The sequence below is a fragment of the Colobus angolensis genome, unplaced genomic scaffold (assembly GCF_000951035.1).
Source record: "Colobus angolensis palliatus isolate OR3802 unplaced genomic scaffold, Cang.pa_1.0 Scaffold197, whole genome shotgun sequence".
NCBI classification, from domain to species: domain Eukaryota; kingdom Metazoa; phylum Chordata; class Mammalia; order Primates; family Cercopithecidae; genus Colobus; species Colobus angolensis.
The window spans coordinates 14590-28865 of NW_012115121.1; the positions used below are offsets into that span (position 1 = coordinate 14590).

The window sequence follows — 14276 nt, forward strand, 5'->3', positions numbered from 1 at the left end:
TACCTCAGTTCAAAATGCAGAAATCACTGGTCTTCTGTGTCCTTCGCGCTGGGAGTTGGAGACTGCAGCTGTTCCTATTCGGCCATCTTGCTCCGCCCCTAAGATCTCTTTAGACTCCCAGGGCCACGTCCTCAATTTCAAGAGAATGTGTAAGAATTGTGTGCAAAATTGATAAAGTATTGCTAAACAAAATAAGTTGGAGTCTTTGAGGGTTTAGAGAGTTTTCCAGAAAATAAGTCAATTAAAAGCCTCAACAAATTTATTTAACTGTTAGCTCTGTTACCGAAAACTAATTTGTATTTATACTTCATGTAAAGTAAACGAGGCTGAAAATCAAAATGACCTTTCAAAAAAATATTTACATCTGTCAGTTTTTACTTCAAGGCTTCTGAAATCTTGGTGAAGAAATATGTGGCTTTGTTTATTTTCATTTTTCCATTTCAGGAGACATCAATAGTTTTTATTTCTTACTGTCATTGTCAAATTTAATTCAAAAGTATTCTGAGGTTTGCTTTTGAAGAGCAAGTCAGAGGAGCTCAGGAGAAATAAATGAAATGTGTATTAGTGCAAGTGGGGGAAAACATACTCCTAAAGAGCTTTTATCCCTATAGACCAGGAGATAAAAGAACAATATTTTTTAATGTGCTATACAAATATTAAAAGTGTGTGTGTGTGTGTGTGGTGTGTATGTATCTCACCATACTGTGGTTTACACCGTTTCTGGCTTTAGAACTGTTTCTTTTCTCTTCAAATCATGTTCCAGATAAGACAGTCTTACTACTCTCAGATACGAGGTATTTTTCCTTTTCTCGGTGGCAAATAGAAAGCATATTTATTGTCCAAAATTTTCAAAATATTCCATGACATTTAGTTTCTTGAATAATAGGAAAGTATCTTATTCAAGCTGATAAACTAGATTTTATTTGAAACAGATGAGCAGAATTTCCATTAGTGGAAGACATCATCTCTCTAAATAACATGCCCCTCACTGGTTACCTCATTTATCTGGTTGGTCATCTCCCTAAATAACATGCCCCACACTGGTTACCTCATTTATCTCATTGATTATTTATACTCCGTCATCCTGGACTTCCAATATGCATTTTATACAATATTAATATTAGAAGTCAAAATAATTCAATGATGGAAGAATGAAGCTCTCTGTGTGTATAAAAGAAGGAAGCTGAACATCTACCTCTCTGATCAAGCTAATCTAATTTAGGTAGAATGTACAAGTTATTTAGGAGAGTAACTCTCCTGAATCTGTCAGTGGGAAGAGACCTTTGGAAAAATCCTTTGTGTATCCTTGACAAGAAAAGACTGCAGACCTTAGTGTAGGGCTACATCCTATCATTAGTACACAATACCCACTTCACCCACGCACATCAACAAAGTTGGACTGCTCTACATCCTAATTAATGACATGCAGAACATACATGTTAGGAAAAATAATGGCATGCATAGAGGCAGCAATACTTTACCATCCTTCTGATTTCAACTTTTGTACAACTTCAGATCTGTGGTAATGGTTAGGTGGACGTGGTGTAAACACATATGAATTACCACAAGGTACTCACTTAAGATACACTTTCCCTCCTCATTTATCCCCCACCAATCCGTGAAATCTGGGCACTTGGATTGGAAATAAAAATAAGGGGATAGCCGGGTGTGGTGGCTCAGGCCTGTAATCCCAGCACACGGGAGGCTGAGGTAGAAGAATCATTTGAGACCAGCCTGGGAAACACAGCGAGACTCCCATCTCAAAAATAGCTTTAAAAATTAAAAAAACTAAGGGAGTAATAAAGAATTAGTGAAATCTGGCACATTATTGGACTGTTGGGTTAAACAGCTGCCCCTGGATGCTGCAATTTTCACGAAGTCCCTTTAATTGCTCTGTACCTCTGATTCTTCATAAATAAAAATAGTTTAGTCCACAAAGAGCTGATAAATGCTTGAAGTGATGGGTACCGCAATTACCCTGATGTGATTGTTACACATTGTATGACTGTATCAAAACGTCGTATGTACCCCACGAATATAGACACCTCTTCTGTATCTATAACAATTTCAACAGATGGGTTAGAAAGGACATAAGAGAAAAGGATAGCTTCAGAAATGTTTTAGATATGGTGTTACTGTCTCTTTCAAATGCAAAGGAAGCTTAGGAGGAACAGCAGCAAATATTTTTGCATGGGGTAAGTCAACTGGCAAGGAATACAATAATAGACCATATACTGTACTTACCAATAATAACAGTGTTATCATCAGCAATTAACAACTTGCTGTGGACATAGATAAGCTCGGTGACTAGGTTTCCTTCGAGCTCTGCATGTGTTCTAAGACCACAGAATGATATGTAATTTATCCACTGATTGCCAACTGCAAATTTAAAAAGAAATTATTAAAATTAATGTGACCAATCTCAATAAATATACATTAAATCTTATTGTTTCTCAAAACATACTACTTAGATTGTTCAGAATAGATTGTATATTATATGTATATTTTTTCTATTTCAGAATTCAACCAGGATTTATTTTTGGTATCTGAATTTCATATTGTCAATCTGAATGGCTATAAATATATATATATTTTTTAATTGAAGTGTTTTCTGTCTTCCCTTTGCTAAGACAATCCAAAAAGCTATTCGAATATGAATATTTTATTTCAATGATTTGATGAGTTAACTACTGAAGAGTGATGGTGAACGCTGAGCCAGAATAGATTAACCAAGACTTCAGTGTGACATTTGCTTCTATCCTGCTTGACACTTGCTGCAGTTTGAATCAGATGCAAGGTGTGTGCCAAACCACCTGATGCTATATCATTTGTAGCACATTCAGCATGAAACATCAGTTAAATTCTGCAGACTTTGGGTAAATAAAAATATTGGCAATGAAAAACCACTCCTCCCTTTAGATCATTAAAATTAGGAAATAGAAGAATCCTTACTACATTAGACTTAGAATTTTCTTCAGAGCAAGCAGCACCAGGTTTGTACTTTAAACTATTGCCCTCCATCTCATCACGTAGGGGCCATTCACATGATGAGAAGAAATGCATTCCATACTAAGCCAGCTCATAATCATGACCCCTGGTGTGAGTGTTAGTCACAGGATTTTACGGTCTTTCTCCCACACAGCAGTTGTCTTGGATAAGCAAAGTCTGATACCAAGAATAAATGGAGTGGAACCAAATCATCACAAATTCTAATATCAAGAAACCATACTTTTTTTTGTCTTTAAGAGAATTCGAAGCATACTAATAGAAAGGTGGCAGCTCATCTCCCATTTACTGAAGTTTCCATTTATTACTGATGGTTTCTATTTTGCTACTGATACTATTCAGTGCTTCTATTAAGTTTGGGTGTCTTGGAAAGAAATCCATTCATAGGTTACATACAGAAATGCCTGCATTTAGAGATAGCTTTCCCCTCATACACATATGAGTGATGTTGTATAGCTGTGTTTGATGAGAGTTGAAATGTTGGTATACTAGTGCATCGTGTGTAAGAGATGCATTTCTAAAAAGTTTCATGTAAATGAGATTTTTGCAATCAATTTATTCCCCTATTTGTTAATGCTATATTGAAAAGATGCTTCATCTGAAGAATCACCTCCTTTTTTAAGTATTTTCTGATCCATTTCCTTTTTTAAGCCCCTCAGGCCTATAAAATTCCTGGATAACATTTCTAACATAATGCCTAGTATCTTACAAATATTTATATAATCCTCAATTTATTCTACTGTTATACAGGAACTGGATCTTACACATCTTGGTATTCTCATCCATTCACAGTGCTAAAAAAAAAAAAAGCTGAATAAATGTGTGAGTGGATAAACGAATATTCAGGTGCCAGCTGAAACTAAAAAATATTTTGCCTTTTAATTTCTCTGTATCATCTACTCTCCTACAGCTGGATCATGATCTAGAATTTATAAGTTTAAGATACAAAGCAGCTTTTCAAAGGAATCATGGAGCAAGTCCTTTGCTAAAGTATTTTTTTACAGTAATTTCCATTAAAATTCACATTGAACAATATAGTAGACCAGTGGTAATCAGAGTGCATGAAGACCACTTCTATGGAACTTGTTAAAAGCAGATTCCTGCGACTATTCCCAGAATTCTGATTCAGCAGAAATCAATTCAGCAAGTTCCCTAGGGGATATTGTTTTTGAATGACACTGCCATAGAACGTTGATAATTATTTAAGATTAGTATACACTAAGAAAATAATACACCATGACCAAGTGAGATGTATTCCAGGATGCAAGTCTGCTCAATATAAGGAAATCCATTATTAGACATTAAATTGACCAATCCAGGGAGAAAAATAATTATCTTAACAGATGCTGGAAAGCTTTTGACACAATTCAGTATCCACTCCTGATAAAAGCAATGAAGAAAGTAGGAAATGATGAATACTTTCTTAACATGCTGAAAAAATATATAATATATGTATTATACATTTATATGTATATGTGTGTATAATAATTTCAATACTATTTAGCATTGCCTTGGAAGTATCAGCCAATACAGTTGTGTAAGAGAAATCATATAAAAAGTAAAGTCATCCCCACTTGCAGATACTATGAAAACATAACTGAAGAATCAGTAATAAAATTATATCAAATAATAAAAATATTAAATATAATAACAGGATATAAATTAACATATAGAAATCAAGAGCCTTTATACACACAAAACAACAACCATTTAGAGAATATAATCACAGACAAAGCCCCATTTAGAATGACAACAAAGAAAATAAAAGAGATAAACTTAATGGTTCGTGTGCAAAACTTTTATAAAGAAAAAGTTAAAACACTATCAAGACACAAGAGTAGACTTGAACAAATGGAAAGATTGCTCTTGTTCTGGGATAGAACAATTCACCATTATAAAGATGTCAACTCTTCCCAGGTTATTTATAAATTTAATGTGATCTCATTACATTACATGAGATCACATTAATGTAATGTAATATAATGTATTGTAATGGAAAAAATATCAACAAGTTTTCATGGAGTTAGATAACCTGTAGTTTGTATGGAAAAAATAAACATGCAAGAATAAATTGAGAAAAACAGAAGAGAAAAGCTATGAGTCATTAGCCCTATCAGATATTAATACATACTATAAAGTCTGTATAATTAAAAGAATGTAGACCTAGCAGATAAATAGACAGATAAACCAGTGAATGGGATGGAAAGTCCAAAAAGAGATGCAAACACATAAGGAAATTTTGTATATGATAAAGGAAACAGCTCAAATGATAAGGACGAGGACTTTCAAATAAAAGGTGCTAGTACAGTTCCATAGCCACCTGAAAAAGATAAAACTCCAAAATTTTTTTATCAAGAATAAACTCCAAATGGATCAGAGATAAAAATGTAAGCAAATGAAACCAGACAAGTGATAGAAGAAAGCAAGCATGAATTCCTCCATACCTCAAATGTAGGAAAGACTTTGTATGTATCCAAAGGCAAAAAAAAAGAAAAGATTGGTAAATTGGTTACATTAAAAAAATAACAACACAAAACACCACCAGCAAAAAACAAAGGCAGAAGACAAATTAGGAGAAAGTATTTGCGGTATATGTCACAGATAAAGAGGTGATAATCCTAACATATAAAGAACTATAAATAATTGAAGGGAAAAGAAAATCAAAATCTTAATAGAAAAATGGGCAAAAGACATGAATAGACAATTCACATACACAAAAGGTACATTTGAAAAGATATCCATGTTGACTCATAATGACAGAAATGCAAATAAAAATGACATTGAGAAACCATTTCTTGTCTAATAAGGCTGGCAAAAAACAAAAAGTAGGACAACATATTCTGTTAGTGAAAATGGGTTGAAGCCAGACTCTCTCATATACTGGTGATAAAAATGCAAATTTGTACAAATATTTTGAAGGGTCATTTAGCAATATCTAACAAAGCTACCTATGTGTTTACCTCCTGACCCAGAAATCCCACTCTAGAAATTTACTCTAAATATATACCTCCAACAAATAAGAGTATATATGTATATATATTAATATATACACAGTTACCCATTGTATATAGTTCTATTAGAAGCATATAATTGTTGAAGTTAATCTAACTGCTCATTCATAACAAAGTGATTGAATAAACTATGGCAAATCCACATATGGAAGACTATGCAGTGTTAAAAAGAAATGAAGATCTCTGTGAATTAATATGGAGTGATTTCCAGGATATTCTGTTAAATGGAAAAGAAAAGGTGAACAAGAGAATATGCAGTATATTTTTTGTGAAAGAGATCTGGAGAAATAAGAAAATATACACTTATCTGAGCATTTTTCCAAGAAGAAACACAAGACTAACATAGAAACTGATGAAACCGGTTACCAATAGGGGATGGGTGAGTACAGGGTGAAAAAGATAAAAGGTTGGGGTAGAAACTGAAAGTATAGAGGAATGGCATTTATCTAAATATACTTTTTGTATCGCTCTGGCTATTGGAAGCATAGCTCATGCATTCAAAAAAAATAAGAGAGATTTAAAAAAACCCTGAAATGTAATATATACCAAAGCAAATGAACCAAACCAAATGAAGTTAATAACATAATCCAAGCAAATGAAGTTAACAACATAATCCAACTACTTTTGATCACAGACATTTGAGTGTACACCCTTAGGCTAAAGGCAAAAAACACTGTAAGCAAGTGTTAAACTCTAGTAAGTAGATTCATTTTTCACAGTGGTATGGGCCAGCAATCCCAAAATTATTTTCTGTGTATTGTAAGGTTGAGGAAATACATAAATATGCTGCGGATTAGGGAGCTGTGTTTCTCACTGTGAAAGAAAGGAGGTATAAACACAAAGAGAGGGATGACTAGAAGGAATCCTATGTTGTGGGATTGGAATTGGAGGTATCCATATGACAAGAAAGAGACAGAACAGGTTTGCGTGTGTGTACAGAGGCCCAAAGTAGTGATATTCTAGTAGCAATGATCGCATCTAGCACCCAGATTTTGCTTTATAAATACAATTTTTCACTAAAAAAACCTAGGTTCCTTGGAGAAATGGCTGATTGCAGGGCTAGTGTTGGGAATACATGAGTCTGGGACACCTTGTTGTGCCAGTAAAAGAAGACAATTATTGGGGACATGTTCAAAAAACATCAAGCCACCTTTAAAAGGCCCTCATTGGCCAAACCTGGGCAAGCTGAACTCCAAGATCTTAACTCATTGAATAAAAGAAGCTGTAAATTCATACTAATATAAGTACATAAATGGAGAAAAAGGGAAAACTTTCCTTACAGTAAAATTCCAACTAATTAATTTAAAAGAAACTAATAAATGTAGAAAAAATGATGGAATCAGAAAGTCAGCATTTGGTAACTATCACGATAATTGGTTCAGAGAATAATTAATGTATGCTAAAACCAGGAGGTCAATGGTTGATAAGAAGCAGGATATTTATATACACCTAAAGTGTTTTCCTACTAAATACTATTAATTATGAAGGGGAAAATAGTGGAGAATTCTGGCAGACACCACCTTCACTAAGTGATCAAAGTTAATATAACCAGTAAGGTTGTTCCTGCTATGTTACAGTAAGAATGCAACCTCACTTCTGTGATACTGCTCCAAAAAAGCATAACCTAAATCTAATCATGAGAAAACAACAGATGTACCCAAATTGAGGGACAATCTACAGAACAACTGGCCTGTACTCTTCAAAAACACCAAGATCATGAAAGCTCTTGAAAGATAATTTCACATTAAAGAAAAATAAAGACACATGACAACTTAATGTCACAAATGATTGTGAACTGAATTCTAGCCTAGGAAAAAGCCTTCTTCCCTCTTTTGCTATGAAGAACATTCCTAAGACAACTGGCAAAATTTCAATAAGTTCTATAAACTGATAACAGTATTATATCAATGTTCATTTATTTTGATAATTGAACTATACTTGCTTAAGAGAATGTCCTTGTTTTCTCAGAAACACACATACATATTTAGGGGGAAATTGGTATCATGGCTGCAACTTATTCCAAAACGACTCAGAGTAAAAAAAAAAAAAAAAAATCCCAACATTTATATATCCATGTATCTTTCTATTAAGAGGGAATGATAAAGCAAAGAAAGTAAAATTATTACAACATCTGGGAAATTAGGATGAAGGATATATGGCAGTCCTGGAAGTTGTTCTATAAATTTGAAATTATTTCAAAATTATTTTTTTTTAAGATTAATGATACTGACTAGCTGTCAGCAGCTTGAAGGTTTAGGACCTGTCATATTTATAATTTTCTAAAGCACATCTATGTGCCATGTCAAAGTAGGCCTAGAAAGTATCAGCAAAACATCACTTAGTAAGACAGCCTGTCAGCTCACAGTCCATACCTACTTCCCACTCATCCTTGACTATGCAATAATTCTTATGAATTAATTAAATCTTTATTTCTTTGTGAAAAATGGCCTTGGGAAGAGAGCTAACAGTTGGTACCAGTAACATGATCTAAAAGAAAGATAATGGTTCCTAGCCAGAAACTGGGCATTTTGGACAAATGCGAGTGTGGCCTGCCAAATGCTATGGGGACGCCCATTTGTGATGTGAATAAATTCACCATGAACTCTATATGGAAAGAAGAAAAAACAAATAGAGGAAATATTTCAGCCAGTACTTTATTCTGTGAAAAAAACTGGCTCAACATGTAATAGGTACAAAGGTTGGTGGTGTTAATTTATGTTATGAGGATATACCAGAGAAACATACGCTTTTTGAAGAAAATATGAGCAAACCAGGAGCATATACAAGCATTAATGTGAAGAAATAGATAAACAAGTATAAGAAAGAGTCCCAAATTATATAATGTCATGGAGGTATCTGAGAACCTGGAGATTTATTCAGATCCCAGGACATACCTGTTGTGAACATTGGTGTGTGCATCACACACACCGGGGCCTGTCAGGGGAATGGGAGGCTAGGGGAGGGATAGCATTAGGAGAAATACCTAATGTAGGTGACGGGTTGATGGGTGCAGCAAACCACCATGACACGTGTATACCTATGTAACAAAACTGCATGTTCTGCACATGTACCCCAGAACTTAAAGTATAATAAAAAAAAAAAAAGAGAGAAATTCAATACAATGGACTCGATATTTATAAGGAAATTTCGTGAAAGGACATCCAGAATTGTTATAGGCTTTTGTTACTTAAAAACTGGTAGCACTTGGTATATGTACATATCTAATCCTGATTGAAAACTTCTGGCCCTTAAATTATACTAAATTGGCTGCTAAAATACCAAAATTAACAAAAATTATAAAAACGATAAAGAAATGCTTTAAATTAAACATTAAATCTCTGAAGACTGGTGTATCAGATAATTACACACTAATAGCTGCTGGTTTTCTTTTCAGGAATTTTAACATATTCATAGCAGCAGTTTTGTTATTCTAAATAATTAAAACAGTAGAGAACTATATTTCTCTATCCAATTAGAGATTAGCTAGTTCATGTATTTAAAACCCACTACATATACAAAAACAAAGCCAACAATACAACCTTGTACTTTAGAAACAGGCATTATGTAATTAATCTTTTCTCTTTGTCTAGCATATGAACATTTTCCCCACTGAGATGCCTTGTTTTTGACTGTTCCCAAGGTACTTGGCAATCTTTTTACAAATAGGCTTAGCATTGAAATTACTTCTTGTGTTAAAATCCAATTTGAACCCTTGAATAGGCAAAGGCAGGAAAAGGGTCTAGAGCCAAAGGAAATACCTTATAATAAGCCCAGGACATTTTTACTGTTGAAAACATAATAGGCTTGTTTTGATTTTTTGTTTCTTCTCCTATATCCTCACCTGTGCTTTTTTACAAGCCACTGCCAGCGCTGAATGATTTTCCCGATTTTACTTTATCAATATATCTTTTATAAATTTACTCATTCAGTATCATCTTCATTTTAGGCCTTTAGAAAACAGAGACAGAGATAATACTCCGGCAAATCTCTGTCCTGCATACAATGAGATACAACTTTTGAAAGTATTCGTTATTGGTGATGTACATATCTTTTGTCTAAAGTTGTTTTCAAAAGTTTTGTAGGTTGAGCAGACCATCAGTGAAAAACTGCTGAAAACACAACACCAGTATATGTATACATGTATATTTTGAAATTATATACATGTATTAAAACTTGTCACTATTTTTAATTTGTCAATGTTTTAAATTTGTATTTAAAATTTCCAAATCATTTAAAAATTCTTACAATTTATAAATTTTATACTATAAAATTCTCTTCTTTAAAGTGTACAAATCAGTATGTTTTATAAGTAGTACATTCCCAAGGCTGTACAACCATCACCACTACCTAATTTTAAGACATTTTTATCACCCCCTCAAAAAACCCTATACTCATTAACAGTCACACCCCATTCCACTCTCCCCTACACCCTATTATTCTACTAACTGGCTCTATGGATTTGCCTATTGAAGACATATTATAAAAATGAAACCAGACAATATGTGGCCTTTTATGCCTGGCTTCTTTCACTTAGTGTAAGGTCTTCAGGGTTCATCTGTGATGCAGCATGTGTCAGTTCAAGCCTTTTTACATCTAAATAATACTCCACTGTATGGATACACCCCATTTTGTTGCTACATTCATCAATTAATGGACATTTGGCTTTCTGAATAATGCTGCTATAAACATTCGTGTACAAATTTTTGTGTGGACATTTGTTTTTAATATCTGAGTTAATGTGAAGGAGTAGAACTGCTGGGTTATAGGGTAATTACATTTAACTGTTGCAGAACTGCCAAACCGGCTTTCCAAAGAAGCAGTACCATTTTTCATTCCCAACAGTAATGTGTTAAGGTTCCACTATTTACACATCCTTGCTAATACTTTATTATTATTATTATTATTATTATTATTATTGCCATCCCAGTGAATGTGAAGGTGTGAGGTTGCATTGTGGGTTTGAGTTGAATTTCTAGTGATTAGTGATATTGAGTTTTCTTTCATGTACTTATCAGCCATTTGAATATCTACTTGGAAAAACACCTGTTTAGATCCTTGGCCCATTTTTTATTTTTTGAGTTATTTTTATTTTTATTATTAAATTGTAAGAATTCTTTATACATTCTGTACACTAGTCCCTTATATATGTGATTTGCAAACAGTTTTCTCCCATTCTGTGGGGTGTTTTCACTTCCTTGATAATGTTCATTGGAGCACAAAGGCTTTCGAGCTTTCGTGTTGGATGAAATCCAAATTATCTATTTTTATATGTTTGCTTGTGCTTTTGGTGTAAAATCCAAGAAGCCATTGTCACAATGATTTGTGCCTATTATTTTCTTCTGGGAAATGTATAGTTTTAGTTTTTATATTCAGGCCTTTGATCCCTTTTGAGTTAATTTTTGTATATGATATGAGGTAGGGGTTCAACTTTTTTTGTCTTTTTGCACATGGATATCTAGTTTTTCCAGCACCATTTGTTGAAAAGACTATTCTTTCTCCATTGAATTGTTTCGGCACCACCTTGCTGAAATTTAATTGACCATAATCATAAGAACTATTTTTAGATTCTCAACTCTATTCAGTTGATCTGTAAGTCACACTATTATTGTGGGTTTGCTGCAAGTTTTGAAATCATGTATGTGACACCTCCAATTTGTTCTATTCAAGATAGTTTTGGCAATGCTAAATGCCTTGAAATTTCAAATGAACTTTAGGATTTGTCAATTTTTTGCAAAAAGGTAGTTGGGATTTTGATAGGGATTGTGTTGAATGTATAGAAAAATTTGGAGAGTACTGCCATCTTAACAATGCCAAGTCTTTCAATCCATTAACACAGAGTATCTTCTTATTTATTTAGATCTTCCTTAATCTCTTTCAATATTTTATTATTTTCAGCGTACGTATCTTCCACTGCCTTTATTAAATTTATTGCTAAATATTTAATTCTTTTGATACTATTTTAAATCGAATTGTTTTCTTAATTTCATTTTGTTTATTCATTGCTAGAGTATAAAAGTGAATTGATTTTTGAATACTCATCTTGTATCTTGAAACATTGCTAGACTAATTTATTATCTGTAATAGTATGTGTGAATGCCTTTGAATTTCCTGCATACAAGATCATGTCATCTATAAAAAGAGGTAGTTTTATTCTTCCTGTTCCTTTCCCTTTAAAAAAATGTATTTGTCTTGCTCAATTGTTGTGACTAAAACCTCCAGTACAATGTTGACAAGAGTGAACTTTCTCATCTCGTCAGTGATCATAGAGGAGAAAACTTTCAGTATTTCACCATTAAGTATGATGTCAGCTTATATATGACATCTACAAATACCATTTATATGGCTGAGGAAGTTCCCATGTATTCCTAGTTTGAGGGTTTTTTGTTTTGCTTTAATTATTTTGCCAAATAATTTTTCTGTGTCTAATGAGATGATTATTTGCGGTTTTTGTCCTTTATTCTATTAACACGGTGCATTACATTGATTGATTTTCAGATGTTAAAACCAACCAGGCATTCCTGGGAAAAATCCCATTTGGTCATGATGTATAATCCTTTTTATATTGCTGGATTCAGTTTAGTAGTATTTCACTGAGGAATTTTGTGTGTACATTCACAAGGAATATCGATCTGATTGATCTGTGGCTTTCTTTTCGAGACGGAGTCTCACTCTGCCGCCAGGCTGGAGTACAATGGCGTAATCTCGGCTCACTGCAAGCTCCGCCTCCCGGGTTCAAGCCATTCTCCTGCCTCAGCCTCCCGAGTAGCTGGGACTACAGTTGCAGGCCACCACACCCAGCTAATTTTTGTATTCTTAATACAGATGGGGTTTCACCATGTTGGCCAGGGTGGTCTCGACCTCTTGACTTAGTGATCCTCCTGCCTCGGCCTCCCAAAGTGCTGGGATTACAGGTGTTAGCCACCACACCTGGCCCTTTTCTTTTATTATAATGACTATGGTTTTGGTATCAGGATAATACTGGACTCATAGAATGTGTTGGGAAGTATAGTAATGCATTGCTTAATGATGGGGACACGTTCTGAAAAATGTGTCATCGGGGAATTTTGTCATTGTTTGAACATCACAAAGTTTAATCACACAAATCTACTGCACAAATCATATAGTCTACTACATACCCAGGCTATATGGTATAGCTTATTGCTCCTAGGCTACAGACCTGTACAGCACGATACTGTACTGAATACTGTAGGCAACTGCAACTTAATGACAAGTATTTGTGAATCTAAGCATAGAAAATGCATGGTAAAATCATGGTATAAGGGACCAAAAATGATACACTTACATAGAGCACTTACCATGAATGAAATTGCTCTGGGCGTCAGTGAGTGGTGAACACATGTGAAGACCTAAATTGTTAGTGTGCAGTACTGTGGACTTAGAAATGCTGTACACTTAGGTTACACTAAATTTTTAAACTTATTTAACAATAAAGGAATCGTACCATGACATGAGTATGACTGTGACATCATTTGGTGATAGGAATTTCTCAGCTCCATTATAATCTTACAGGACCACCATCACGCTGCAATCTGTTGTTGACTGAAATGTCACTATGCAACACGTAACTGTATTCCTTTCTCCTATCTATTTTTGGGGGGAAGTATATGAAGGATTGGTGTTAATTCTATTGCGGATGGTAGAACTAACTAGCAAAGCCTCTGGGCCTGGGCTTTTCTTTGTAGGAAGATTATTGATTGCTAAATTAATCTCTTTACTTGTTATTGCTCTATTTAGAATTTAAATTTTTTCTAGAATCAGTTTTGGGAGTTTGTGTCTTTAATACAATACCATTAATGGTACATATCAACACTGGGCCAAGAGGTGCCCATTTAATATTGTTTCTGAGTGTATCTGTGAGGGGTTTTCTGGATGAGATTTGTATTTGAATCCGTGGATTCATTAAAGTAGACTGCCCTCCCCAGTGTTGGTGGGCATCACCTAATCCATTGAGCGCCAGAGGAGATCAAAAGACAGATGGAAGAGGAATTCATGCCTTTTGATTCTTGCTTTTCTGCTTCTGTTGGAATCTTGGTCTGCTCTTACCCTTTTACTGCGATTAACACCATTGGCTCCTCTGATTCTCAGGCCTTCAAACTTGGATGAGAATTACATACCCAGCTTTCCTGGGTGTCCAGCTTGCAGATTGTGGAACTTCTCAGCTTCCGTAATTACTTGAGCCAATTCCTCATAAAAAATCTTTTCATATATATATGAAAGATAGAGAAAGGAAGAAAGTCA

At 34.3% G+C, this 14276-nt stretch overlaps 1 protein-coding gene across 1 annotated transcript in view; it reads right to left on the reverse strand.

Moving 5' to 3' along the window:
* PLD1 (phospholipase D1, phosphatidylcholine-specific) overlaps positions 1–14276 on the reverse strand; it is a 159075-nt gene that overhangs the window by 12570 nt on the left and 132229 nt on the right. Inside the window, exon 24 of the mRNA XM_011940988.1 lies at positions 2245–2379. Coding sequence (XP_011796378.1) covers positions 2245–2379 — 135 coding nt within the window. The remainder of the gene's footprint in view (positions 1–2244; positions 2380–14276) is intronic.